The sequence below is a fragment of the Tachyglossus aculeatus genome, chromosome 8, assembly GCF_015852505.1.
Source record: "Tachyglossus aculeatus isolate mTacAcu1 chromosome 8, mTacAcu1.pri, whole genome shotgun sequence".
NCBI lineage: Eukaryota > Metazoa > Chordata > Mammalia > Monotremata > Tachyglossidae > Tachyglossus > Tachyglossus aculeatus.
This window is the reverse complement of record NC_052073.1, coordinates 25,611,040-25,637,512: the sequence shown is the minus strand read 5'-3', so window position 1 is coordinate 25,637,512 and position 26,473 is coordinate 25,611,040. Positions and strand designations below refer to the sequence as shown.

Sequence of the window (26,473 nt, the reverse complement as noted above, 5' to 3'; positions counted from 1 at the left end):
ATCTCAAATCTGCCTTAGCTCTCAGATACTGCTGTCATCCATGAATGATGTTGCATTTTGCATTTTCCCCTCCAAATATGGAATGAATGTCACTTAAAAGGCTTACCCAATGCACGTAGTTCTCAAATGCAAATCCAGTTCCCTCTGTTTCATGAGCTAGTATTTTAAAAGTTTAAAATTCCATGGGTCATGAGCAAGGAATGCCCGTAGGTGATTTTTTTAGTGTCACCCCAGTTCTTCCCATAGAAACAGCATGGCGTAGTGGATAAAGCACAGCCTGGGAGTCAGAAGGTCATGGGTTCCGCCACTTGTCTGCTTTGTGACCTTGGCCAAGTCACTTCACTTCTCTGGGCCTCAGTTACCTCCTGTGTAAAATTGGGATTGAGATGGTGAGCCCCACAAGGTACAGTGACGGTGTCCAACTCAGTCCATTTGTATCTACCCCAGTGCCTAGTACAGTGCCTGGCACGTAGCAAGCGCTTCACAGCTACCCTCATTATTGTTTTAAAGTCCTTTAAAAATCTCATTGACGGGAGATCTTCCCCAGCTAATGTCTAAAGACAGAACCCCAGTTTCTGTCCTCTCAAATGCCACTTAAATACCTTCAACCTCCAAGCGCATTGGTTCAGTGCATCTCTTACATAGCCTAACTCATGTACCTCACCTTCTTCCTCCTATCTTTAACTTATGTTAGCATCTGTTTCTCTGCATGCAGGAGCAGGAGTGCGCACAAACACACACAATCTCGTGGAGCCGGCGGCTAGATTACAGGATCATTAAGGACAGTTATCATGTCAACTGATTCCATCGTAGTCTCCCAAGTGCTTAGTCCAGTACACTGCCCACAGTAGGCACTCAAGAAGTTCTGTTGATTGTTCTGATAGTGGGCCTTTTGGCACTCTCTGGCACGTTCCCAGGAAAGAGGTGACTATGTGATCATTAAAATGCAAAGGTCAAATTCCACTGGACACCTCCATCTACTCTTTCCCAGTGCTTTGCCCACCTGCTAATTTGTTGCACTCCGAGCCCCAGTGGGAACATGACTGGCAGGGAAGAGGACATGCCAGTGGCCCTGTGCCATCCACTAGCATTAGAATAACTTCCCTCAGGCAGGTTCTCTGTCCTGAGATACTAGGACTGAGGCTCATCTGTTGTTCTTGGCGGGAGACTTCAACATCATCATCATTTCACCATTAACAGAATCATTTTCTGTTAGCACAGGGCTCTGTACACAATAAGCACTTAATGAATATTACCCCTACACAGTTGTTCCCCCCACTGGGAGACTGCAAACAAACCCAAGCCTACCATATAACAATAATAATAATGATAATAATAATGGCATTTATTAAGCACTTACTATGTGCAAAGCACTGTCCTAAGCACTTGGGAGTTTACAAGGTGATCAGGTTGTCCCACGGGGGGCTCACAGTCTTTAATCCCCATTTTACAGATGAGGTAACTGTACCTCATCTGTAAAATTGTAACTGTACTTCACAGAGAAGTGAAGTGACTTGCCCAAAGTCACACGGCTGACAATTGGCGGAGTCAGGATTTGAACCCATGACCTCTGCCTCCAAAGCCCACGCTCTTTCCACTGAGCCACGCTGCTTCTCTTAACCTCCTGATTTGGGTGACCGAGATCAACCCTTGATCTTGCATAGCTAAAGGGACCCTAGAAGTGTAATGCCACCGGCCCCGACACCCAGAATCTGGAAATTCTAACCCCATAGTCTAGAAATACTGCTACTAATAATAATATTTAAGCGCTTACTATGTGTTAAGCACTGTTCTAAGTGCTGGGGAAGATACGGGATAATCAGGATGGACACAGTCCCTGTTCCACACAGGGCTCACAATCCAGAGACACAGTGTCCTTATCTGTTCAGTTTAAGAGGTTTGTCTCCAGACCCAGGAGTGGTAGAAATGCAAACAGTATCTGTTTTATCATCAAGGAACATTTTGATGGCTGTCTTCTTCCAGTCTTCTGCATTTTTAATAACTTCTGTGGACTACAAGCTTTTGTAAGGCTGTTCAATTTTTATTATCGCCACACATCATATCTGAAGTGCTGTGTCGGGTATGCCAGTACCCACTACAGCTGTCAGGGGTCAAAGGGATTTTGGATCCCTGAAAATTATCCCCTCAAAATGCATTGCAATCCTGAAAACTAGAGGCAGGATTGAAAGTGAGGAGGGAGGAGGTGACAAATAGGAACAAAGCGGTGAGGAGAGAAAGTTTGGGGGGCAGGCAGGGAGAGAGAGATGTCAGAATAATGGGCTGGATGAAGCATTGGTATACCCCAATATGGACTTAATGATAAGTGTTGTGAATTACTGAGCAATGAAAATAGCTTTTTGTGGGTGATTTACAGCTCTTTTGTGAGTCGTGCCGTGTGGAGCTATGAAAGAGGTCAGTACTCTTAGCCCCATTTTATAGGCAGAGAAACGGAAGCATCTTTAAATCCTGGTTTAGTTTTTAACCCAATGGGCCCCATTTCTCCTTGAGTGGCTGTGACTTGTTCTTGTGAAGCCTGCACCATTTTCTAGGAGGAAAAGAGTCTTTGACCATTTACGAAGGAATGCAGACTTTGGTAGGATTCTGGTTATAATGATTAGTTCAGATAAGCATGGAAGGCATGCCAATGAGGGGTTTGTAGTATCTCCTCAGAAACGGAGAATCGCCCCTTAACACTAAGGTTCCTCTCCAGTAGATTCAGAGTCCCAAAGTCCATTTGTTAAACAAAAAAACGAAGTCAGGGTTTGTTTACCCTTTACAGCCTATCCATAAATCCCATTTTGTTCCCCTTCTTTTGCTGATCTGTGGACCCAAATGCAGGGTTCCCAAAGAAAAACCAGTCCGTCTTATTTGCTAGAGATTTATGGGGTTGGACTGGATTTGGCTGGGCTCCTTACCACCTCCCCCTCCCCTTCATTTTGGACAAAGGGGACAGAGTGTGGGGGTCAGCTTGCCCACCAAACTGGAAATGACTCTCGGTGGGGGGTGAAAGCCCATATGTGACAGGACACCCCAAAAGTGGATCTATCTGACCTGCAGGTTCAGCTTGGCCCTCTGACATTGTGAACTGAAACCAGGGCCCAGTGACAGAGTAGAAAGGCCCTTGTTTTAGGTCACCTGAAGGCGAATGGCGAATGTCACACAAAGGAATCTTAGATAACTAATGTGTCCTCCTCTGTAAGCTTGTTGTGGGCAGGGAGTGGATCTGCCAACCGTTGTACTAAGAGCTTGGGAGAGTACAGTGGTCTGCATTTAATATGCACTCAATAAATTCCATCGATTGAGAGGCTTGACACTAAGTGCCTGCATTCCCGGGGAAACAAATGTGCGGCTGTGCCTGTACCTAGAAGGAAGACGGAACTCCACCAGAGATCTCAGGTGGGGCTGCACACGCTGCGCCGTGCAAAGAATAAATTGGTGGAGGTAAGGAAAGAGTCAGAGAGGGGAAGGAAAAGGGGAAAATGAGTGTGTGAAAAAGGGAGTATGTGGGGGGCTGAGGAGGCTCTTGAATGCCCCAATTCTAATTCTGTGAAAGGGAGGGAGAGTTGGAAAAGATAGACAAGGTACAGTGCTCTGCAGATAGTAAGCACTCAATAAATACGATTGAATGAATGAATAGACAAGAGAAATTGCGGACAGGTAGAGGAAGAACAACAAAAGGAAGGGAAACCCCAGGCCCAAAGGAGGGAGAGGCTCCAGGGTAAGGAAGGAGGGAAGCCTGGGGGGAAAATAGAAAAATCTCAAATGGTGGAGGAAAGGATACAAGAGAGAGGGAAGCAAGAAGATTAGTGAAGGAAGAGGAAGGAGGTCAAGAAACCAATGAATGAGAGAAGGAATAGAGAAACAGAAAGAATTATCCAATAGCTGCCCATCCACCTCCCTCACACAGATACTCCTTACCACTGACTTTAAAGTACTCAATGAGCTCGCCCCATCCTACGTCACCTCACTAATATCCTACAAGCCCAGCCCACACACTCCACTCTAGCGCCAGCTTACTGTGCCCTGATGTCGTCTGTCTCGCCGCCGACCCCTTTCCAGCATCCTCCCCCTAACCTGGAACCACCCCCCTCCTTCTCCATATACACCAGACCACTAGTCTCTCCACCTTCAAAGCACTATTAAGGTCACATGTCCTCCAAGAGGCTTCCCCGATGAAGCCCTCTTTTCCCCAGCTCGCTCTCCCTTCTACATCATCTGTGCACTTGTACCCATGACCTTTGGACATTTGAGATTCACCTCAACCCCACAGCACTGGTGTGCATCTCTACATAAATATTATAATTTATTTATTCATATTAATGTCTGTCTACCCCTCTGGACTGTAAGCTCGTTATGGGCAGGGAACATGTCTGCTAATTTTGTTGTACTCTCCCAAATGCTTTAGTAGAGTGCTCTGTACATAGTAAACACTCAGTACCATTGATGGAAATAGACTAAAAGATAAGGCAAGGAACTTTTGCTGGGAGAAGAGTGAAGGGAACTTTAGACGAAGAAAAAAAAGTTCAGGATGCGCTTACAAAGCTAGAAAATTTTGACCAGTTTAGTATAAAAGGGTTTGCTCACTTAGTTTCACTCAGCACCATTCAGGGTGGTTCCATAACTTGCTTCCCTAAATCTGTTCAAGCGATGATCTGGGATGGAATCAGGAGATGTTATCCTCTGCTGTCTTTGTGGAGATTTCAGCTCTTGAAACTGCTTCATTCTGGTTCATTTCATCTTTTTGAACTCGTCCTGCCCATGTAACGGTTAACGACTGTTAGAAGGGGCCTGTAATCTTGTATGTGTGCATTTGATCTTCTCTCGTGTCAAATGGCTTGTGGGATTTGGAAGATTACAGATGGACACAGGCTTTCGGACATAATGGGGGAGAGAAAGGGGGCTCTTTGAAGGCTTCACGGACGGGAGAGTTTACAAAATTCAGTACTTTTGTTTAGAACAGGGCAGAAGACGGCATTTCCTGCATTTGACCGATAACTCAGAAAATTAAACAAGTGGGTTGTGTTGCAAAAGTATTTACATCACCGCAGCATTACTGAACTTTCGCAGATGGGGAAGTGATGCGAATTCTGTGCCTTGTGTGACTCCAGGAGGAACAGCAGTTCCTTATTGTTTTACTCTCTTAAAAGTCTGTTGCAAATTCCTACCCAGATCTGGCTTGGCCTCTGAGATCCAGGGTGGAATACATTTGGTCATAATAACAGCCAACTTGTCTCTAAATTCAGATCAGTGCCCTGCAGATCCTCCCATTGGGAGCTGAGATTCATGTCCTCAAAAATGTTAGCCCACTGACATTCTAGTAAAGGGATTAAGTCTAGAGAAAACCTCCTGCTTGGAAATCAGTTAATCAATGATATTTACTGAGCAGGGAATGTGGCTGCTAATTCTGTTGTATTGTACTCTCCTAAGTGCTTAGTACAGTGTTCTGCACATATTAAGTGTTCAGTAAATACTATTCTTTGAATGGTTACTGTGGGCTATGCGTTGCACTATGCACGTGGGACAGTGTAGTTCTGAGTTGAAAACGAGGGCCTTCTTTTTTTTTATTTAATTCTGCATAGTTGAACAAACACCTGGGGGTCATCTGTAACTCTTTGGCCAAGGAGGGGCTGTGAATGTTGGCAGGACTGCCCCCAAACCATGACAGTAACCCCAAGAATACATTGACGGGAATGAGTGAGTCCTGGATTAGCTGGGATTTTGGAGAATGGTTAGTGTCAATTGAGTAACATGTATTGAAGGAGGGGCTATGATTTAGAGGAAGGAAAGGTAAGGAAGGTAGGTAGAGGGGAAAAAATGTATGAACTGGATGCCGTAGTTGGTCTCGTCCCGGGTCAGCTTCCACGTGATGATGGTCTTGTCTTGGAGGGACAGAGAAGGGGAGGGGGATTACTCCACTTGGAAAAACTTTGAAAACCCAACTCATGATCCAAGTCTGGTACTAATAATCTGTGTTCATCATGTTATGTTTTCCTCCAGGTATATGAATTGTGATTGTCATATTTTGCTTTTTGATTTCCATTGGGAAAGGATGTGGAGTTCAGAGTGGTTCCTTCAGGTTCCTAAATACGATTGATGATGATGATGATTGGTGCCTCTTTATTGCGTGCACCCCCTACCCCCCCCACCCCAGTTACAGAGCTACTTACTCCCCATCGCCTATCTGATTAGGATCATCTCTATCAGGAAGGAGTCCAGGCCTGGGATGGAGGGCAAATTGCAGACCACTGGGTGGTGAGAGCGGTTTCTTCTTGGGACCTCTCTGTAGCTGACTAGTGCTATTATTTTTGTTCTGTGCGAACACCAGACCTTCACAACTTGGAGAGGGTTGTAAAAAAGGAGGAGAATGAGGAAGTCTGATGATTCCAGCCCAGGCCGTGTATGGTTTCACTCCCACCCCTGCACCTGGGCAACAGATGAACAGAAAAATGTGCAGCAGTCAGGATTTAATTGTTATGAATGAACACTTGTGGAGCAGGTGTGCAGCCTCCCTTTTTATGGTATTCGGGTATTTGTCAGTGCTTACTATGTGAGGCACTGTACTAAGCGCCAGAGTAGATACAAGCTAATCAGGTCCCTGTCCCCCGTGGGGCTCACAGTCATAATCCCCATTTTACAGATGAGGTGACTAAAGCATAGAGAAGTGAAGTGACTCACAGCAGAAAAGTGGCAGAACTAGATTGCGAACTCCCAGACCCACGCTCTACCCATTAGGCTACGCTGCCTCTCGTATTGCCTAAAAACTGAATTCTTTATGTTCTTCAAAATAGACAGTCCATCGGTTCCTGACTGAAAAGTTGTAGTCAAAAGTTCTGGAGAGGTTTTTAAGAGGGATACTATTTAGGAAAAGGTGATAATGTTGCTCCATATGTGTAGGAAGACCCAGTTTTGGGTGTCGTCTTTAGTCAGCACCGTGTTATCATTTCCCTGAATCTGTGAGGACATGGAAGTAAGAAATGGAGGTATGGAGGACAAGTGACCAATTCTGAGGGTGCCCCACCTTCCTTTAGATGCCTTAAGCCCTCTGCTGTTGCCCTGACTACCCATCTGGGAATTGGAGAAGGAGCTATTTTAAAAGAGAACCTGGCTGGGGTTTGGAAGGTACAGAACCAAGCAGTGCCACAGGCATAAGCATTGTAACTTGTGCTACACAATCTGTCATTCGGTCGTCCTTTAGTCAGTAGTTCTGCATGGATGTATAATGGTAGGAAGCTCTGTGTCAGGTGAGGCTTCGATCACTACAGGGTTTCAGGTTGTGCGGAAGCAAGTATTTCTTCCCATGTTAGCTCTTCTGTCTTTTTCTGGTGCACGTTCAGCCACGCGATTTCTAGAAATCTGCCGATTAGGAACCCAGAATTAGCGGGTAATCTTCTGATTCCATGCCTGGTTTCTAGTTTTCCCACAGAAATGCTCCTCGCCTTTATTCCAAGAGGTAATGGCCAATACGAGCCAGAATTAAACTGGAATCCAAATAAGGCTGTTGGCAGAGGGTTCCCGGGAAAAAATGAGGAACACCATTTCTGCAGAAAGGTGGTTCTGCTGTCCTGACTAGGTTAAACAGGCAAAAATATTTTCCAACTTCTAAGGCAGAAGAACTGGCATCAGCCAACAACACAATCTCATGTTCTGTGCTCATGAAACTGATTTTTTTAAAAGCAGCAACACTAAGAGCTCTGTAATCTTTTTTTTTTTTAAAAAAAAAGCATTAATTTTTCAAAGCTCTTAGCCTAGCTGGTTTGCTGGTTTTGGGTTTGTTTTTGGTTGCGAGGGGGAGTTAAATAGGTCCCATTTGGTGGAGGTAAAGAGGCTGGATACTTCAAACCTAACCAGGGAGCTTCTGGATCGTAACAGGATCCTGGAAATTCTTTTCTGCTTCTTCTGGGTCACCACAGGGAGACGTTTTAGCCTACAGTAAAAACAACTTCAGCATATTTTCATAAATGTATGAGCACCTCTAGACATGAGAATAGCATGCAGCGGGAGGGAGAGTGGGCAGATCTGTACCCAACGTAGCCTAGTGGAAAGAGCACGGGGGGCCTGGAAATCAGAGGATGTGGGTTCTAATCGCAGCTCCACCAGGTGTCTGCTGTGTGATCTTGGACAAGTCACTTAACATTTCTGTACCTCCGTTCCCTCATTTGTAAAATGGAAATTAAGACTGAGCCCCAGTGGGAACAGGGACTGTTGTCCAATGTGATTACCTTGTACCTACCCCAGCACTTAGAACAGGGCTTGGCACACAGTAAGTGCTTAACAAATACTATTATTATGATGATGATTTCCAGTCAAGCTGTGTGATTTGACTTGAAAGCATGCATGTATTAGGTCAGCTTTGTAAATAAGTTTTTTTTTTTAAATCTTATTATCAGCACTTTCATCAGCACTTCCTTGCTTCTGAAAGTTTTTCCTCCTGAAGCAAATGAAATCTTCATCTACTCCTTCAGTTTCAGTTGTCGCAGTGACAGTTGTTGACTTGGAGCAGTGTAGTCTAATGGAAAGAGCACGAGCCTGGGAGTCAAAAGACTTGGGTTCTAATCCTGGCTCCACCACTTGTCTGCTGTATGACCTTAGGCAAGTCACTTCCTCTTCTCTATGCCTCAGTTCCCTCACCTGTAAAATGGTGATTCAGTCCTACTCCCTCCTACTTAAAATGTTAACCCCCTGTGGGGTAGGGATTATGTCCAACCTGATTAAATTATGTCTACTCCAGGTTTTAAAGCAGTGCTTGACTCATAGTTTGTGCTTAACAAGTATCGTAATGATTATTACTGTAGGGTGTGGACAAATAGGCTGCATTGGATCGCTTGGGGAAGTTGAATCCTGATAGGTTTTTCAGGGGAATCAGCCTTGTCCTCAATATCGTCATCCAGAAATTAAAGGGATGAATGTGGTGGCACAAATGTTGGGCAATTAGAAGATTTTTGAGCCATTTTGACTCAAAATGGAGTGGATTTGAATGAACTTTTCTGGGAAATGGAGACGTAAAATCAATGTGTGATGTGGAGGAGAGAATACGTTTCTGTGTTGGCGTAAATCTTCAAGGTGGTTTAAAGTAACCTTTTCATTATTTAAGTACAATCAGTTTTATTCAGTGTAGGGATTGCAGTCTTGAAGAATCCTGGGTTAAGAAATCATGTGTTAGATTATGGATATCTTGAGGGAGAGCGCTTTGTGATTTCTCCAGACAGATGTTTGCCATCAGCAGAACATTCCCTAGCTCTGCGACTGCCGAATTAGATTCAAAACTCTGTGAGCACATGCATTCTAGGAGAACTGACTGTACAGTAAACTCCCGGTTATCAGACCGAGGATTACCCAGTTTTCAGAAAAGATTTGGTTCATCATTTGAGTTTTTTGTAAATTACAGTTTTAATGAAGCAAAGGAATGAAACTACTGTACTAAAGATGCTTACAGTCACTTTGAAACTGCAGTATATTTTAAATAGTAACGCAGGAGGGTTGAGGGAAGAGAAGTGACAAAGGCCAAAAGGGACCCTACCCTTAGCTGGTGAACAGGGTTTGGCCGGAGAAGTGAGAGTGTGCTCTGCTTTTCAAAAAGTTCTGGTACATATAGTTTTCTAAAAAATGAAGAGTATAATAAATAATTATGGTGTCCAAGTGCTTACTATGTGCCAAGCACTGTTATAATCACTAGGTAGATAGAAGATATTCAGGTTGGACAAAGTCCCTGCCCCTCGTGGGGCTCAGTCAGAGGGAGTAGCATTTAATCCCCATTTTGCAGATGAAGAAACTGAGCCGTAGAGAACTGAAGTGTCTTGCCAAAGTCACCCATCAGGCAACTGGCAGAGTCGAAATTAGTACCCAGGTCCTCTGACTCTCTTGCTCATTCCACTAGGCCACGCTACTTCAGTACATTTCTGCTTGCCTGTAGCTTTTGCACAATATGAAGTCAGTCCGTTGTCCCCTGGGTTAAATTCAGTTCTTGTAATAGGTATTTTTGGACAGTGATTGGATCCAGGCCTTAACAGTGGTGGCTGAACCTGACCCCTCTGCTTGAGATCTGGACGGAGCGCCATCCTAGAGAGAGAAATCTAATGATTTCCATGCTGACTTGCCTCTGATTGAAGGCTGCCTCTCCTGGGGCCCCCAAGGACACATCTTAACATTTCTGGGGGGATTCCTGGCCCCAGAAGTCATATTCCAAGTTGGCAGCAAGTGGCGCCTTCGATTTATGGGAACAAACTGGACTACCTTCCTCCAGTCCCCCTCTAAATTCTAAGTCTATATGGGCAGGGAATGTGTCTATTAGATCGTACTCCACCAAGCACTCAGTAAGTGCTCTGCACAAAGTGCTCAATAAATACTATTGACTGACAATTGTAAAGATGAGGCAGCCTGATCTGAGAAGCCACCGAGGAAACCTACCCTCTTGTTTTGTCTTATGCTGTTGAGCCGTTTCCGACCCATAGCGACACCACAGATACATCTCAGAGAATGCCCCGCTCTCCATCTGCATCTGTGTAGCCACAGAGTTTTCTTGGTAAAAATACGGAAGCGGTTGACCATTACTGCCTTCTGCTCAGTAAACTCGCATCTCTACCCTCAACTCTCTTCCATGCCACTGCTGTCCAACATGGGTGAGTTTTGACTTGTAGCAGATTGCCTTCCACTCACTAGCCACTGCCCAAGCTAGGAATGGAATGGGTAGGTAGGCCTCTGCTTGACTCACCCTCCCGTAGCTGAGACTAGTAGAGTACTGGACACTCTCTGGGTGTGACCCTAAGAGGGGAACCTACCCCCTGACTGAAAATAGCCCTTATTCCCTTTCCTGTCCCCTTTGGCAGCGAGACTTGAGGCAAAGTGTTTGAGTCTTTAGCCCTCCTGGCTGAACTAGGACCAGAAAACATGTAACATAAATTATGAATAAAATAAAAGCGTCGGAAATAACTGGACCTAAAATTCAGCAGCCTGTTAGTATTTCGGCTTCTGATGCCGAGTCAGCACAGGTCTGTAAAGTTGCTTCACAGTTAGGGCAGCAAGAGGTACTTAGCCTCTTTGGGGTAGTAAGTGATGTCATTGTTGAGGGGGTGAATTTTTAAATCGCTCTCTCCCCCCGAGCATCTTCTCCCCTTTTCTCAGTGACAAGTTTTTTAACCTCGTACACGAAAGCCATTCCTGACATAAGTAATTATCCCATGAGGCTCGGCCCCCTTAGAGGTCACGCCAGTAACTGCCAGTCAGCTTAATTGTTCCCGTCACGCCTTCTTCCGTGGGTTTGTTGGCAGGAGGGGTGGAGAAGGGCAGTGAGAAGAGGGACTCGCCATGCCACTTCCTATCCTGTAATTCTCTATCCCGGCTGCCTCGCTCGTGTGGGTGGCTGGGCGTGGGGGAATGCCTCCATGGGCTACTTCTCTGATTGTCAGCCATTCCAGTGGAATGATGTGTAAGCACCATCTGGCAAATAGGCCCCATGCCACAGTTCCATCCTTAAGTCACCTTGTGTAACACACTGGGCATGAGGGGACTACTGCCTTCCCTTCACTGATTCACCTCCTTTTTTGTTTGCAGATTCTCACAAACATAAAGATAAACACAAAGACAGAGAACATCGACACAAAGAGCACAAGAAGGACAAGGAGAAAGATCGGGAAAAGTCCAAGCACAGTAATAGGTAAGGGGACCTTTCTTTATCAGCTGGTAAATCTCCATTCAGATAATTGCCTGATGTGGTCTTTGCTCGCCAGATTGGCAGAGCTGCAGAAGGCACTGATGGAAAAATGAGCCCGGGCACTGTCGTATTTTCCGGGTTGTACCATGACCCCTCAGGGTAGCCGATTAGTGCATCCATGCAAAGACTTTTCCTTTCTTGGGTTAAAAACATTCCCAACAAACTGCCTAAGACCCTTGGGTAGTGGGTGAATTCTTTTGTCCCATGCTCAGGTTTCTGCAATACTTATTTCATTGCAAAATAAATAATTACAGTGTAGCATTTCCCCCAAACTGACTTCGTCATCCCATTATGAGCGGAGAGCCATTTTTGTCCCTCATTAATTATATTTTGTGTGCCTAGAAGGAGACCGATTAGAACACCTTCCTTAATTTCTAACCATCTTTTCTTCGAAGACATACAAGGAGTAAATGGAACAGAGGCAAGTTAAATGCCATATTCCACTGGGTAGTTTAGTCTTTCTCAGGCAGCGGTAAACATTGCTGGAACAAGAATACAAAGCTGATTTATCTAGAACAATTTGACCTCCTAAATGGTGGGACATGGAAAATTCACTTGTGCTGAAGGTGAAAGTCCTTGTTAACAAGGTACCTGGTAATTGGAATTTAGTGCGTCCTTAAGGGAGTCAAAATCACATGCCACATTGAATACGGTTTTTCTTAGGTGCCCACAATTTGGCACGCAACCTCAGATTTATGTGTTAGACACAAACCGATCGATTAAACTCAGTGTGCCCCCACAATAACGTTCTCTTTTTCCTTGAAAAGAAACATAACAAATATGTCTCTTTGTCTGAATTCATACTGATAAAATAGGGTCTAAATAAATGACTCTTCTTCCCATATGCCCGACCAAAAAGACACTCTTTCAAAAGCTGTATCACGTATTTGGAGAGTGGACAGTTAAAAGGCAGATTCCTGATTTCCACCACCAGCATATGAGGCAGTCAGATTTTCCTTCTGGCAGATTTTGACTATGTTGCTTTTACACTGAAATCCTGGCACTTGGTCTTGAACTTGTCAGAAATGACAAGTTTGTGGAAAACCGGAGAAGACAGAAAACTATTGCTGTAAAAGATGGAGCCAAGAGTCTTTTTCCGGCTGCATTGGCAGCGCTGATCTAGTCTGTCAGAGTGAGAAACGCCTGATAGCTTTTTGGGAAAAGTCCTCCGTTGATTTCCCTCTTCCCTTCGGTTCCAAATGTTTCTGGGCCTCTTGGTTTTCCGGATGTAAGCTCTTCAAGAACACAGAGTGGGGCTTTTTGTTTCTGTTGTATGTTGTCAAGCACCTGGTGCAGTGGCTTGTATCTCCTGGAAAACTGGGCTTCCCGCCTACCCTTGAGTCTGCCCTCGGCCTCTGAGGATCTCCACCAGACATTTGAAAGAGTCATGAACTCTCAGCTGCACTCAGAGGAACTGAGGGCATCTTTGCCATCCATCTCGCCCCTTACCGATTCTGTTCCTAGCATCTGGGAAACCAGGTCCAACTGCCTGCCCTCAAGGGCCTGTTCTCACCTTAAATAGTTGTTGGGCCAACTGGGCAGTGTGAAGATGTCTGCCAAGCCTTATAATAATAATAATAATAATAATAATGGTATTTGTTAAGCCCCTACTACGTGCCAGGCACCGTACTAAGCCCTGGGGTGGGTACAAGCAAATCAGGTTGGACACAGTCCCTATCCCAAATGGGGATCACAGTCTCAATCCCCATTTTACAGATGAGGGAACTGAGGCATAGAGAAGTGAAGTGACTTGTCTGAGCTCATACAGCAGACAGTTGGTGGAGCCGAGATTGAAGCCCATGACTTTCTGACTCCTAGGCATGTGCGCTCTCCACTATGCCATGCTGCGTAGAATAAGAATATCCACTCCGCCTGCCAAGCCTTAGAATCACGACTACCTCTTTGAAGAGAGGACTCGGCAGTTTATCCACTTGTAAGAAGCTAAAGGTTTTGTTGATGTTTAGTGGTCATTGCTTTTCTTACAAAGGAAGATGCCAAGCACATTTCTTGAAATTTGGCCGAGTGGATAGAGCTTAGGCCTTGGAGGCAGAAGATCCTGGGTTCTAATTCCAACTCAGTTACCTGTCTGCCGTGTGACCTTAGGCAACTCATTTCATTTCTCTGTGCCTCAGTTACCTCATCTGTAAAAATGGGGATTGAGACTGAGCCCCACGTGGGACAGGGACTGTTATCTATCAATCAGTTGTATTAAGCATTTACTATGGGCAGAGTTCTGTACTAAGCGCTTGGGACAACAGAATTATCAGCCATGTTCCCTGCCCATAATGAGCTTACCATCAAGGGGGAGGCAGACATATGAATAATTAAGTAATTTATAATATAATTCAAAAGTATGTACATAAGTGTTGGAGGAAGGGTGAATATCACAGGTCCCAAGGTCACAGATCAAAGTACATAGATGATTCATTCATTCATTCACTCATATTTGATCCCTTACTGTGCAAAGCACTGTACTAAGCACTTGGGAGAGTACAGTAGAACAATAAATTGACACATTCCTTGTCTACAATGAGCTTACAGTCTAGTGGGGGAGGCGGACATATGAATAATTAAGTAATTTATAATATAATTCAAAAGTATGTACATAAGTGTTGGAGGAAGGGTGAATATCACAGGTCCCAAGGTCACAGATCAAAGTACATAGATGATTCATTCATTCATTCACTCATATTTGATCCCTTACTGTGCAAAGCACTGTACTAAGCGCTTGGGAGAGTACAGTAGAACAATAAATTGACACATTCCTTGTCTACAACGAGCTTACAGTCTAGTGGGGGAGGCAGACATTAATAGAAATAAATTACAGATATGGGTATGAGATCATACGTGGATAGAGCAAGGGCCCGAGAGTCTGCAGGACCTGGGTTCTCATTCCAGCTCAGTCACTGCTGGGTGACTTCACTTCTGTACCTCAGTTACCTCATCTGAAAAATGGGGACAAAGACTGTGAGCCACATGTAGGACATTGACTATGTCCAACTTGATTAGCCTGTTTGGAGAAGGGAGAGCAAGCCAGGGAAAAGAGGGCTTTAATCAGGGAAAGCCTCTTGGAGGAGATATGACCTTAATAATGGTTTGAAGGTGAAGAGAATGGCAGCCTGGTATACAGAAAACATGGGATAGGGATTGGCAGCGAAGTAGACATAAAGATCCCCATTTTTCTGGTCTTTTACTAATTTTAAGGCCCCAGACTTTTAAAGGCCACAATAATGTTCCTCTGAAGTGTCATCTTACAGACCAGAGTGATGATTGCTGAGGGTTGAAAAGTCTAACGTCATTGCCGTTTCCCTATTGCTCCAGGTGTTGTTCCTTGGTGAGAGTCCAAAGACCTGGTGTTCCCAGCTGTCCCAAGCAGCAAGAGTTTGCTTATCTGATTCAGTGTATTAGATGTCCATGTTTGCCTTTCAGCTAAAAGCCCAGCTCTCAAACCTGACTGATCCTGTTATCCCAAAATGGAAAAGTCTTTTGCAGTTACTTTCAGGGGAACACACGCTCTCTCTTGCTGACCATTCCTTTCTTCCCTCCTCATTCCATCTCCTTTGAACTCAGTATCTGCTCACCATGGGCTGCTGGAAAGAGTTGGAGGGAGAGGAGAGACATGGCTGGGAGTCAGGTCTGCTACTGGCCTCACTGTGACCTTGGACAGGCTATTTAACTTCTCTGGGCCTCGGTTTCGGTCTCCTCGTCTGCAAAATGGGGGTAAAATGCCTGCTTTCCCTACTGTGTCTTCTCACCCGCAACAAGCCTTCTCCAGTTAATTTCCCCACACTCGAAGCTCTGTAAATCCAGCACCCAATTCTAGCACTTATGAAGTCAATGTATGTAACATCCAGTGTCTTACAGGTCACTTATCAGGAAAGTAGCAAATCCAGAATTCAAACCCATCCACCCTTAGCCTCCTTCCATATATTTTATTCTAAATATATCCAAACATAAAAATATTTCTTTTAGCTGCTGTAAATGCTTTTGTCTTCTATTAGAGGGTAAGATCCTAATGGGAAGATCCTTATGTGTCACTTCTTGCTAAACTTCCCAAGCACCTAGGATGGTGCACTGTTACTACTACTACTAGTTTGAAAGGCGAAACATGATCATCTTAGTGGCCTTCACTTGATTCTTCTTTTTTCCTCCTTTTCCTCTTTCACTGCATAATAGTATCAACTAGTACTCTCTAGGGCTGTAACTCTCTATTGCTTCAGACAAAAATTCAATCTGACCTGGGCAGCCCACATCTGTGCCTAGTGGCAATGGAAGATTTTTTTTTCCTCTTGGGCACTTAGCATTTAGTGAATAAGACAGTTTCATAGTGTCTTGGAAAGTAGGACTTTTGGAAAAGATGCAGAGGATAGCCCTGACTGCATTTATTTATTCTCGCAGCTTATTTTAGTTTTCACCTCACTTGCTGCAATCGTAATCTTGCCCGTCAGATTATGTAGTTGGGTGCAAAGTTTTGCCATCTAAGTGATTTCTTGTCCATCTAGAAGTACAGTCTCATATCAGACCTGCTAGTATTTTCGGTTCACTGGGTGGTGATGATGGTCAAGGTGACTTAACCGTGTTGCCTTAAGTAAATAAGTGGGAGTGGAAAAAGCCTAGTGCAATCCTGACCAAAGCAGGCAAATTTAGCAGACAGTCAAGTTCTCCGTATGTAATCATGACATACATACGTGTTTTTGTGTGTGTGCGTGCGCATCTGTTTTCCCTTGGGGATTGTTCAGTTTAGACCCTCATAATTCCTAGAACAGTTTCTGGTTGCTCATAAACTTTCTCCCAAGATTTCTGGGCCATGAAAATCTCTCATAGGATTGATTTCCTCTGATAAAACAGTCTCCACTGTAATCTTTGTACCTTGTGATTCCATTTCTCTTATCTGGTAGCTATTTTCTATTGCACAAAGAACCACCCTGGAGTTTTACCAGAGAGCTCTATTTCTTTTAAAAATCTCTTCCTGAGCAGCCATTCTAACCTTGCAGTTTTCCAGTGGCCTGCACAGATTGCAGACTTTAATTGCACTCGAGTGCCGAGAAGATGTGCTAGTGAAGCTGATTTTTTTCAGTGTGGTAGTTGCTTTCATTAAAGCAGAGATCAAGTGAAATGGAAGCTAAAGAAAAGAGAGCCTGAAGACAGGAAGGTACCCAGAGCACCATTTGGGGCTTGGAGGTGAAAATTAGGGCAAGCACCAGAGCAGCCCCATAGATTTTGATCATTAACTGTGAAGTTCTCTATGTTGGTATTAAAGTAAACATTTGCCATCTATAACTAGTTTTAGATCATCAGCCTACAAAATGATCATTTGTCAGAAATGTAAGTGGTCCAAAATAACAGCTGTGTATCCCTTTCATAAGAAACAGCAAGTTGCTTTTCTGCTGCTCAGAAAGAAGTGACACTATATGTGTGCAGACACATGTATATTCACACACACACACATTCATTTATTCATTCAGTTATATTTATTGAGTGCTTGCTGTGTGCAGAGCACTGTCCTAAGCACTTGGGAGAGTACAGTACAACAATAGACACATTGCCTGCCCACATGGATCTTAAGGTCTAGAGGGGGAGGTAGACATTAATATAATTAACTTACAAATATGTACATAAGTGTTTTGGGGTTGGGAGGTGTGATGAATAAAGGGAGCAAGTCAGGGCGACACAGAGGGGAGTGGAAGAAGAGGAAAGGAGGGCTTAGTCAGGGAAGGCCTCTTGGAGAAGATGTGCCCCCAATAAGGCCTTGAGGGTTTAATTCACACACAGCCAATCCTGCTAAATGTCTCAAACCCCTGTTCTGTCTAGTCTGAAGCTGTTGTGAATATATGCAAACACAAATCTGGGATAGAGAGGCTCACCTCAGGTGACCCCATTATCTGCAGCCAGGCAGCTCAGATTAAAAGCCCCCCAGCTCTGCTCAGTGATTCCAAAGCTGCTTGGAAAATGGGTGGGGGGGGTTCATCTATGGAAATCAGGTCCCATGGGGGCTCACAGTCTAACTAGGAAGAACAGGTATTGAATCCCCGTTTTGCAGATGAGGGAACTGAGGTTCAGAGAAGTTAAGTGACTTGCCCATGGTCAGTCAGTCAAATCATATTTGAGTGCTTAGTGTGTGCAGAGCACTGTTCTAAGCACATAGGAGAGTACGTTATAGAGTTGGTAGGCACGTTCCCTTGCCACAACGGGCTTACAGTCTAGAGGCTACAGCCTAGGTCACACGGCCGATCCATGGCAGAGCCGGAATTAGAATCTAGGTCTTCCAACTGCCAGGCCCATGCTCTTTCCACTGGGTCATGCTGCTTCCCCATGACTTACAAAACCAAAGAAATACCACTCGTGACCATGGATGATAAAACACAGAAAATTGTGCAGGCTTGGAATATCAGGTTTGGTGAGATCTGGGTAATTGTCTATTGAGAGGTGGCCTAGTAAACGGGCCTGTGGAGTTGGAGGACTTGGGTTCTCATCCTGGCTCCATCACTCGTCTACTCTAGGATGTGGGGAAGTCACTTCCTTTCTCTGTGCCTCAGTTCCCTCATCTGTAAAATGGGAATTCAGACTGTGAGCCCCATGTGGGACTTGGATTCTATCCAACCTGATCAGCTTGTATCTACCCCAGCGCTTATTATGGTGCCCAGCACATAGTAAGCGCTTAACCGCATTAAAAAAAATTTGAACTAGGGTGGGGAATAAACTTGCTGCCGGTTTCTGATCTGGCTCCATAAATGCCAGGATTCATTTTGGGTGCAGTGAATTTAGTTTTCATACGGAAACGGCTGTAAGGCTTGATACTTGGGAAGACGGAGAAGGTGTAGCCTAGTGGAAAGAAAATGGAGCTTTCATGGTATTAATAATAATAAGTGTAATATAATAAGTGTAATAAGTGTAATAATGTGGTATTTTTAATAAGCACTTACTAAGGGCCAAGTACTGTGCAAAGCACTGGTTGATATAAGATAATTGGGTCAGACATAGTCTCTGTCCTATATGGGATAAGCGCTCAATAAAAACAGTTGATTTTTGGTGTATTTGAAAAAGAGGTCTGACGCGTATTTGTCAGACAGGCAAAAATGATCAGCCTTTTAAGAAGCACAAGTCGAGGTAGTGGTAAGAAATGTGCCTTGCTTAGATTGCTCATCACCTTAAGGGGAACTAGGTGTGGAAGTAAGGCCTTCAGAGAAAATATTTGGGTTAATGGGTATTAGACTACCAAACTTGTGTTGAGTAAGACCTTTTCTTGTTCCTTCTGCAGCCTGGGAATAAAAGATTTAAAGATAATTATCAACGGTATGAAAGTAAAGTTGATTCACTGTAAATTTTCTATCAGTAAAAGACCATATGCACATGAACACATTAACAATTATTAACTCTTCCTTTTCCAGTTGGCAACGCCCTGAAAAACAGAACCCAACCCTTCAATATAGAGCTTGGCAACTTCCCCCCACTTAACCAGGATCACCCAGGATCGTTTCCCCTTAAGTGATCCAAAATTTCTATGGCCCCTTTAGTTTTAATTTTGACAGGTACCATGGGAACAAAGCCTTTCCTTGAGCTAAACCTGGGATGTCTTATCTGTTTCACAGTGAGCACAAAGATTCCTCGGAGAAGAAACACAAAGAGAAGGAGAAGACCAAACACAAAGATGGGAGCTCAGAGAAGCATAAAGACAAGCATAAAGATAGAGACAAGGAAAAGAGGAAGGAAGAAAAGGTATGGGAGTTCATTGATTTATTTGAGGGATTCCAGTGACTTGCGGGAGGGGCGTCAGCAATCTGTTGCTTTGTAAATTTACCCAAGTACCACATCTCTTCACGAGCAGAAATGTACGATTTCTCACTGGGCTCAAGATCAGCCTTGCCCATCGCTTCTCCCTTCTCATTGGGAAATGGAGGTGTGAAGTATGGCCTTGTTAGCCCTACAGATGTGTTCTGCTTTACGAGATTGGCGCTCACTGAATATGTTGGAGTACTACCAGATCGGGGAAGAAGGAGGAGGAGGGCCATGATATCTGGCTGCACATTTCTTCCTACTCAGTCCTGCCCACCAGAGCTGATTTGGAGGGGTGAAAACACGGTTCACTAGATGGAGGGATGCTGCCGCAACATTCAGAATAGAAGTCTAGGGGGCAAAGGAAACGGCTACCCTTGGAAATCTGTTCTTTTCATCTGCTGTTGATTGTAACTTGGTTGACTGCCTGTTAAAGGCAACTTTGGAAGAAAAGGGAGTAGTTCGCTGGTGCTGAAAGGGAGTTGCAACCAGGCTGGGAAAGATAAATCAGTCCTCAAGATTCTGACAACTTGTTGCTTTATCTTACAGGGAAGACCTTCTGGGGATGCTAAAATAAAGAAGGAAAAGGAAAATGGCTTCTCTAGGTAAGAAGGGTGTATTACCTTGATTTGTATTGCCCTAATGCCATGATGAGGAGATGAATCTATGGAGACCCGCTCTACCGTGTTGGTGGCAGTGACTAAAGATCTTCATGTGTGCTGAAAGCCAAGGTCACCACCCTGGCTCATTCTCAGTTCTGCTTCAGTCCCCTCTTTTTTTTTTTTTTTCTTCCATTTTGAGTGGGGGATGAAAAGCAGACAGAGATTTGAGTCGGGGTGTTGGGGGATGAGTAATAAAACCTACTTTGGGTCTTTTTAGCCCCTTACCGATGTCCAGCTCAAGAAGCTCTTGGACAGGTCTCCCCCTTTGCCTGCGCCCCTCTGGGCTCTTTCAAAGATTTGGTTCTACCAAATTTCGATTTGTTAGGGGATTCAGAGGAGGATGTCTTCCTAATGGTTATTCTGTGAGTGAATAAAAGGGATGGGCCTGACTTTAAAAGGAGGGAATTTTACAATAATGTTTTGAGGTGTTTTTATGCATTTAATAATAATAATAATAATAATGATGGCATTTATTAAGCGCTTACTATGTGCAAAGCACTGTTCTAAGCACTGGGGAGGTTACAAGGTGATCCAGTTGTCCCACGGGGGGCTCACAGTCTTCATCCCCATTTTACGAATGAGGGAACTGAGGCATAGAGAAGTTAAGTGACTTGCCCAAAGTCACACAGCTGACAGTTGGCAGAGCGGGGATTTGAACCCATAACCTCTGACTCCAAAGCCCGTGTTCTTTCCACTGAGCCACGCTGCTTCTCTCAGTGCTGCATTTACCCACCTGTATATTACAGTGTATGCCTGTTAACTGAAGTTGATTAATGGCTGCCCTCTTTGGTATCTTCTCTGGCTGCCAAGTTCTCCTCTTTATTGCCAGGATTTCAAGTAAGGTATTTTGTCAGTGCCAAGGCCAATAACTTGAAAACGTGTCCTTGCTTTCCTAAATCACCCTTCCCCACCTGTCCTCCTCCAGTTCCGTCTCTCTCCCTGTGAATATAGTTTAGTCACCCAAGGCACTTGGAAGTGTTACGTTCAGGTGGGCTAGTAACCGAATGACGGAACATTGCAATTTTGTTTTACAGTGTTCTCCAAGGGGTTTAGGGTTGGAGTTAGCGAAGAGAGCTGAGAGCATATGGGAGTCTGCCCCAAAAAGCTAAAGATCAATCCCCACTTTGCATTCTGACACCTTCATTTCAGCCCAGTGCTTTTTTTGCCCTGCCATTATTGTTCCCCAAGTTCTTGTTTGCTCTTGTATTTGATGTGTGGACTTGCAAAGCAGGCCTTCCCAGACTGAGCCCCCTCCGACCTCTCCCCCTCCTCCCCCTCCCCATTCCCCCCGCCTTACCTCCTTCCCCTCCCCACAGCACCTGTATATATGTATATATGTTTGTACGTATTTATTACTCCATTTATTTTATTTGTACATATTTATTTTATTTTGTTAATATGTTTTGTTTCGATGTCTGTCTCCCCCTTCTAGACTGTGAGCCCACTGTTGGGTAGGGACCGTCTCTATATGTTGCCAACTTGGGCTTCCCAAGCGCTTAGTACAGTGCTCTGCACACAGTAAGCGCTCAATAAGTACGATTGAATGAATGAATGAGGGATGAAATGTTTGCTTTTGCCGCCTAGGACAAAGCGCAGGATGAGTGTTTCTTCCCAAAATATGCAATTCTTGTTTTCACCTTTGAAGTTCCAGATGGGAATCAATCAATCGTATTTATGGAGCGCTTACTGTGTGCAGGGCACTGTACTAAGCGCTTGGGAAGTACAAGTTGGCAACATATAGAGACAGTCCCTACCCAACAGTAGGCTCACAGTCTAAAAGGGGGAGACAGAGAACAAAAGCAAGTGTACTAACAAAATAAAATAAATAGAATAGATATGTACAAGTGAAATAAATAAACCCTTGTTTGGGGAAAATAAGCGGTTTGCATGGAATTCCTTTCTGCGGCAGAAGGAAGGTGCCCCCTTCAGGTGGTTCTTAGAACTGTTGCTTGGGGAACGCAAACCCATCTTAAGGTTAAGTGAATGGAGTGCCCATCCTTTTAATTACTTCAGATTTAATTATTTCAGATTCTCCAAAGCCTGCCCTAGGTTCCCAGCTACAACAGGTCCAGTGGCGACAAGACAGCCTGGTGCTTGGAACCCACTCCAATTAATAGACTTCAGGCTAGACAGAATGAAAATCAACGTGTCCTAAGATGCAACGGTCTTAGCGTGGGGTTTTCCCGAGTTGAATGTGGTAAAGACAGCCGTTGAGTGTGCTTCTCAGGGGAAAGCTGGGAATGACAGGAGGGGAACGTGGCTCAGTGGAAAGAGCACGGGCTTCGGAGTCAGAGGTCATAGGTTCAAATCCCGGCTCCACCACTTGTCAGCTGTGTGACTTTGGGCAAGTCACTTAACTTCTCTGTGCCTCAGTTCCCTCATCTGTAAAATGGGGATTAAGATTGTGATTCCCCCTGTGGGACAACCTGATCACCTTGTGACCTCCCCAGCGCTTAGAACAGTGCTTTGCACATAGTAAGCACCTAATAAATGCCATAAAAAAAAAAATCTGGCCCCCTCCCCAGACTGGATCTGAGGACATTTTTCTTTTAGACTGTGAGCCCACTGTTGGGTAGGGACTGTCTCTATATGTTGCCAACTTGTACTTCCCAAGCACTTAGTACAGTGCCCTGCACACAGTAAGCGCTCAATAAATACGATTGATTGATTGAATAGACTGTTGTAGAGAAGTTGTGTGACTTTGTGGCAAGAACACAGGCTTGGGAATCAGAGGTCATGGGTTCTAAACCTGTCCCCGCCACTTGTCAGCCGCTTGACTCTGGGCAAGTCATTTACCTTCTCTGTGCCTCCTTTACCTCATCTGTAAAATGGTGATTAAGACGGTGAGCCTCACCGTGGACAACCTGATAAACCTTGTGTCTCAGTCCTTAGAGCAGTACTTGGCACATAGTAAATGCTTAACAAATACCATAATAATAATAATATTATTACTGTCAGCTGTGTGACTTTGGGCAAGTCATGGGTTCTAATCTGTAAAATGGGGATTAAGACATTAAGCCAGGTGAGCCCCACCTGGGATAACCTGATTACCTTGTATATCTCTCCCAGCGCTTAGAACAGTAAGGGCATAATAAGCGCTTAACAAATACCATCATTGTTCTCCTGGTGGACTGTATAATTACCAAGTTGCTTCAGGGCAGTTGTCAGTATCCAGCCACATTCTTAATGTTGCCAGTGTTTAAATGGAGGCCTAATGTATACTTGGAAGATGGGTATGAGTTTTTCATTTGGAGAAGCAGTGTAAACTGGTAAAAGTGCACAGGCCTGTGGAGTTAAAGGACCAGGGTTCTCATCATGGCCACATCACTTGTCTGCTCTAGGACGTGGGTGAGTCACTTCATTTCTCTGTGACTCAGTTCCCTGTAAAATGGGAATTAAGACTGTGAGCCCCATGTGGGACTTGGAGTGTATCCAACCTGATCAGCTTGTATCTACCCCAGTGCTTATTACGGTGCCCGGCACATATTAAGCGCTTAACAGCATTAAAAAATTTGAACTAGGGTGGGGAATTAACTTGCTGCCAGTTTCTGATCTGGCTCCATAAATGCCAGGATTCATTTTGGATGCAGTGAATTTAGTTTTCATACAGAAACGACTGTAAGTCTTGATACTTGGGAAGAGGGAGAAGGTGTAGCCTAGTGGAAAGAAAATGGAGCTTTCATGGTATTTGTGTAATAATTTGGTATTTTGGTAAGTGCTTACAAGCCCAAATACTGTGCTAAACACTGTGATTGATATAAGATAATTGGGTCAGACATAGTCTCTGTCCTTTATGGGATCTGGGTTCTGTTCCTGGCTCTTCTCCTTGCCTGCTGTGTGCCCTTGGGCTAGTCACTTAACTTCCCTTGGCTCCAGTTTCCTCACCTGTAAAATAGGAATAAAATACCTTCTCTTCCTTGTGGGGCAAGGTGTGTTTTTTGATCTGATTATCTGTTATCCATCTTAGTAAACTGCTTGGCACATATTAAACCCTTAATAAATAACTGTAACTAAGAATAATTTAACAAGAAAAGTAACTCTTCTATACTTCTAACTCCCAATCAATCCTGTTTTTTGAATGCTTACTGTATGCTGAGGACTGTACTAAACACTTGGGCGACTACAAGATAACAGAGTTGGTAGACACGTTCGCTCCCCATACTGAGCTTACATCTAGAGGGGGAGATGGACATTAATATAAATAAATTAGAAATATAAATAAATTAGTGCAATGGGGCTGAGGAAGGGAAGAATACAAGGTGCAAATCCAGATGTAAGGGTGACAGTGATCCTTATTTCTGAAAATTAGTCGCTTGTAAGCTTGGGGTTTCTGCATAAATGAGGGGAGAATAATGAACTCCTGTATTGCCTGCCTCTCTGGGTAGGAGTTGTGAGGTGAGGATGAGGTGTTCCCTGCAGCGGAGGAGGCATGCTTAAAGATTTTGGTACAGATAGCAATTTCAGTTCAAATGACATTTTAACTTGGGAGGAAGTTGGTCAGTAAGGAAAATGGCCCCCATGAAAAAAGGCCTCACTGTGCTTCTCTGTGAACTAGGACTTCCAGAACTGCAGAAGCAGGGCAACAGAAAAAGCAGGCTTTATACCATGTGGCTTGACTAACACGCGTGCTATTTCAGTTAAGATTTCCAAGATGTTGTTATTTGAAATGATGAGTGAAGAAGAAAGAATCCTAATTGGATCTCTTAACTTGACCCCCCCCACCCCCAAGTCTTAAATAGGAGGGTAGTATAGTGTTGTATTACTCTTTTTAACTGGAAAACTGCAGATTATTGTCATTCGCTTGTGTGTGTATGTAAAATATCAAATTGGAGAACTGAAAGTAGCAGACATCAGAGCAAAAAGTGACGGTCTTCACTTAGCGGGATCAGCCCCACTCCAGTTTGGAGTGTTTCTCACATTTGTTCCTAAACCGGCTAATTTCCTCTCCCCAGTCCACTTCGTATTAAAGATGAACCAGATGACGATGGGTACTTTGCACCTCCCAAAGAAGATGCTAAGCCTTTAAAAAGACCTCGAGAAGATGATGAGTGAGTATTTTTGTCTGTTTCGTTTCCCTCAATCAGGGAAATGGGAAATACTTAGAGAGCCATCTACTCGTTTACAGACAGTCTTAAATTGTCTCCTCAGCAGACTTGCTGTTACTTGTATTTCTGTAAAATCTTTCTGGAGGGGCTTTTCCACTTGGGTACGTAACAGGATGGGTGTGCATATTGGTGGCAATGTGGGAGGGTTTCTGGGGAAGACGGTTTGATGGTGTGCATAGATTTGTAAGCTCCTAAGAGCTCAGTACAGAGCAGATGTCCAGTCAGTGTGATCGATTGATTGATGACGTAGTCATCCCTGCCGTCCCCTCAGCGAGATTGTTTTTGGTGTTTTGATATGTTCTGTTGCGGGCAGAGCAGATGCGAGGGGCCCCACTTCTAGACCTCAGATTTTAGAATTCCTTTTCCTGCGGATGATAAGTTTAAGTGGCTTTTTTTTTTCTTTTTCCTCCAGTGTTGATTTTAAGCCCAAAAAAATTAAAACAGAAGATATCAAAAAAGTCAAGAAGCGAAAACCAGAGGTAGAAGAGGTAAGCTGGGAGATGGGTACTCTGGCTAATTGCCAGGAAGCAGATTCAAGACTCTCAGGTTGAGAATCAGATAAAAGGATTTGGACTGCTGGTTTGCTTAAAAGGAGCCTATGAAGTATCTTTAATGGTTGCAATGATGATTCCTGGGCATCAATGGCTACACTTTCTTCATAGGTAGTAGTCATTGTTTTAAGCCCTTGCTGTGTGCTGAGCACTGTACTAAGTGCTGGGAGAAAATGCACAGGTGGGAATTACACAGTCCATGTCTCTCTGAAAGACTGTTATATTGTACTCACCCAAGCGCTTAGTGCAGTGCTCTGCACAGTCAGTGCTCAGTAAATGTAATTGATTGACTGAAAGAGAGTAGTTTGCACCGTAGTTGAGAGTGCTGCTTTTTCCCTCAGTGTTCTGAACTCCTTTCAATTTGATGGGTACTGCTTGGTCCAGGAAAAAAAAAAAAAGATAACCTTTCTACTGGAGATAGGGAGGATGAAGAGGGCTTAGGTGAAACATGTATAGGGCGGCGGGGGAAGACATTTGGCTTTTGCCTCTCTTGGAAGTCATATAGTGGACAGACACTTTAAATGACCCTGTTACGTCATTAAGCGTAGGTTGAGGCTTCTCAGGAGAGGTCAGGGAATCACTCTGTGATTCTCCAGTTGTGGATTTTCCCATCTGAGCCCTGAAGGTTATTAAGCAGCCAGACATTTCTGAGTCAGGAAGTATGGAGGCGGGCTT

General features: G+C 44.2%; 1 protein-coding gene and 1 non-coding gene across 2 annotated transcripts in view; one reads left to right on the top strand and one right to left on the bottom strand.

Annotated features, from left to right (window-relative positions):
* Nucleotides 1-26,473, top strand: part of TOP1 (DNA topoisomerase I) — a 77,774-nt gene that overhangs the window by 24,518 nt on the left and 26,783 nt on the right. Inside the window, exons 3-7 of the mRNA XM_038750181.1 lie at nucleotides 11,548-11,650; nucleotides 19,297-19,423; nucleotides 20,030-20,085; nucleotides 25,095-25,190; nucleotides 25,660-25,735. Coding sequence (XP_038606109.1) covers nucleotides 11,548-11,650; nucleotides 19,297-19,423; nucleotides 20,030-20,085; nucleotides 25,095-25,190; nucleotides 25,660-25,735 — 458 coding nt within the window. The remainder of the gene's footprint in view (nucleotides 1-11,547; nucleotides 11,651-19,296; nucleotides 19,424-20,029; nucleotides 20,086-25,094; nucleotides 25,191-25,659; nucleotides 25,736-26,473) is intronic.
* On the bottom strand, nucleotides 10,627-10,768 carry LOC119931867. The gene has a single exon (XR_005452174.1). It is a non-coding gene; the product is annotated as a small nucleolar RNA SNORA7 (small nucleolar RNA).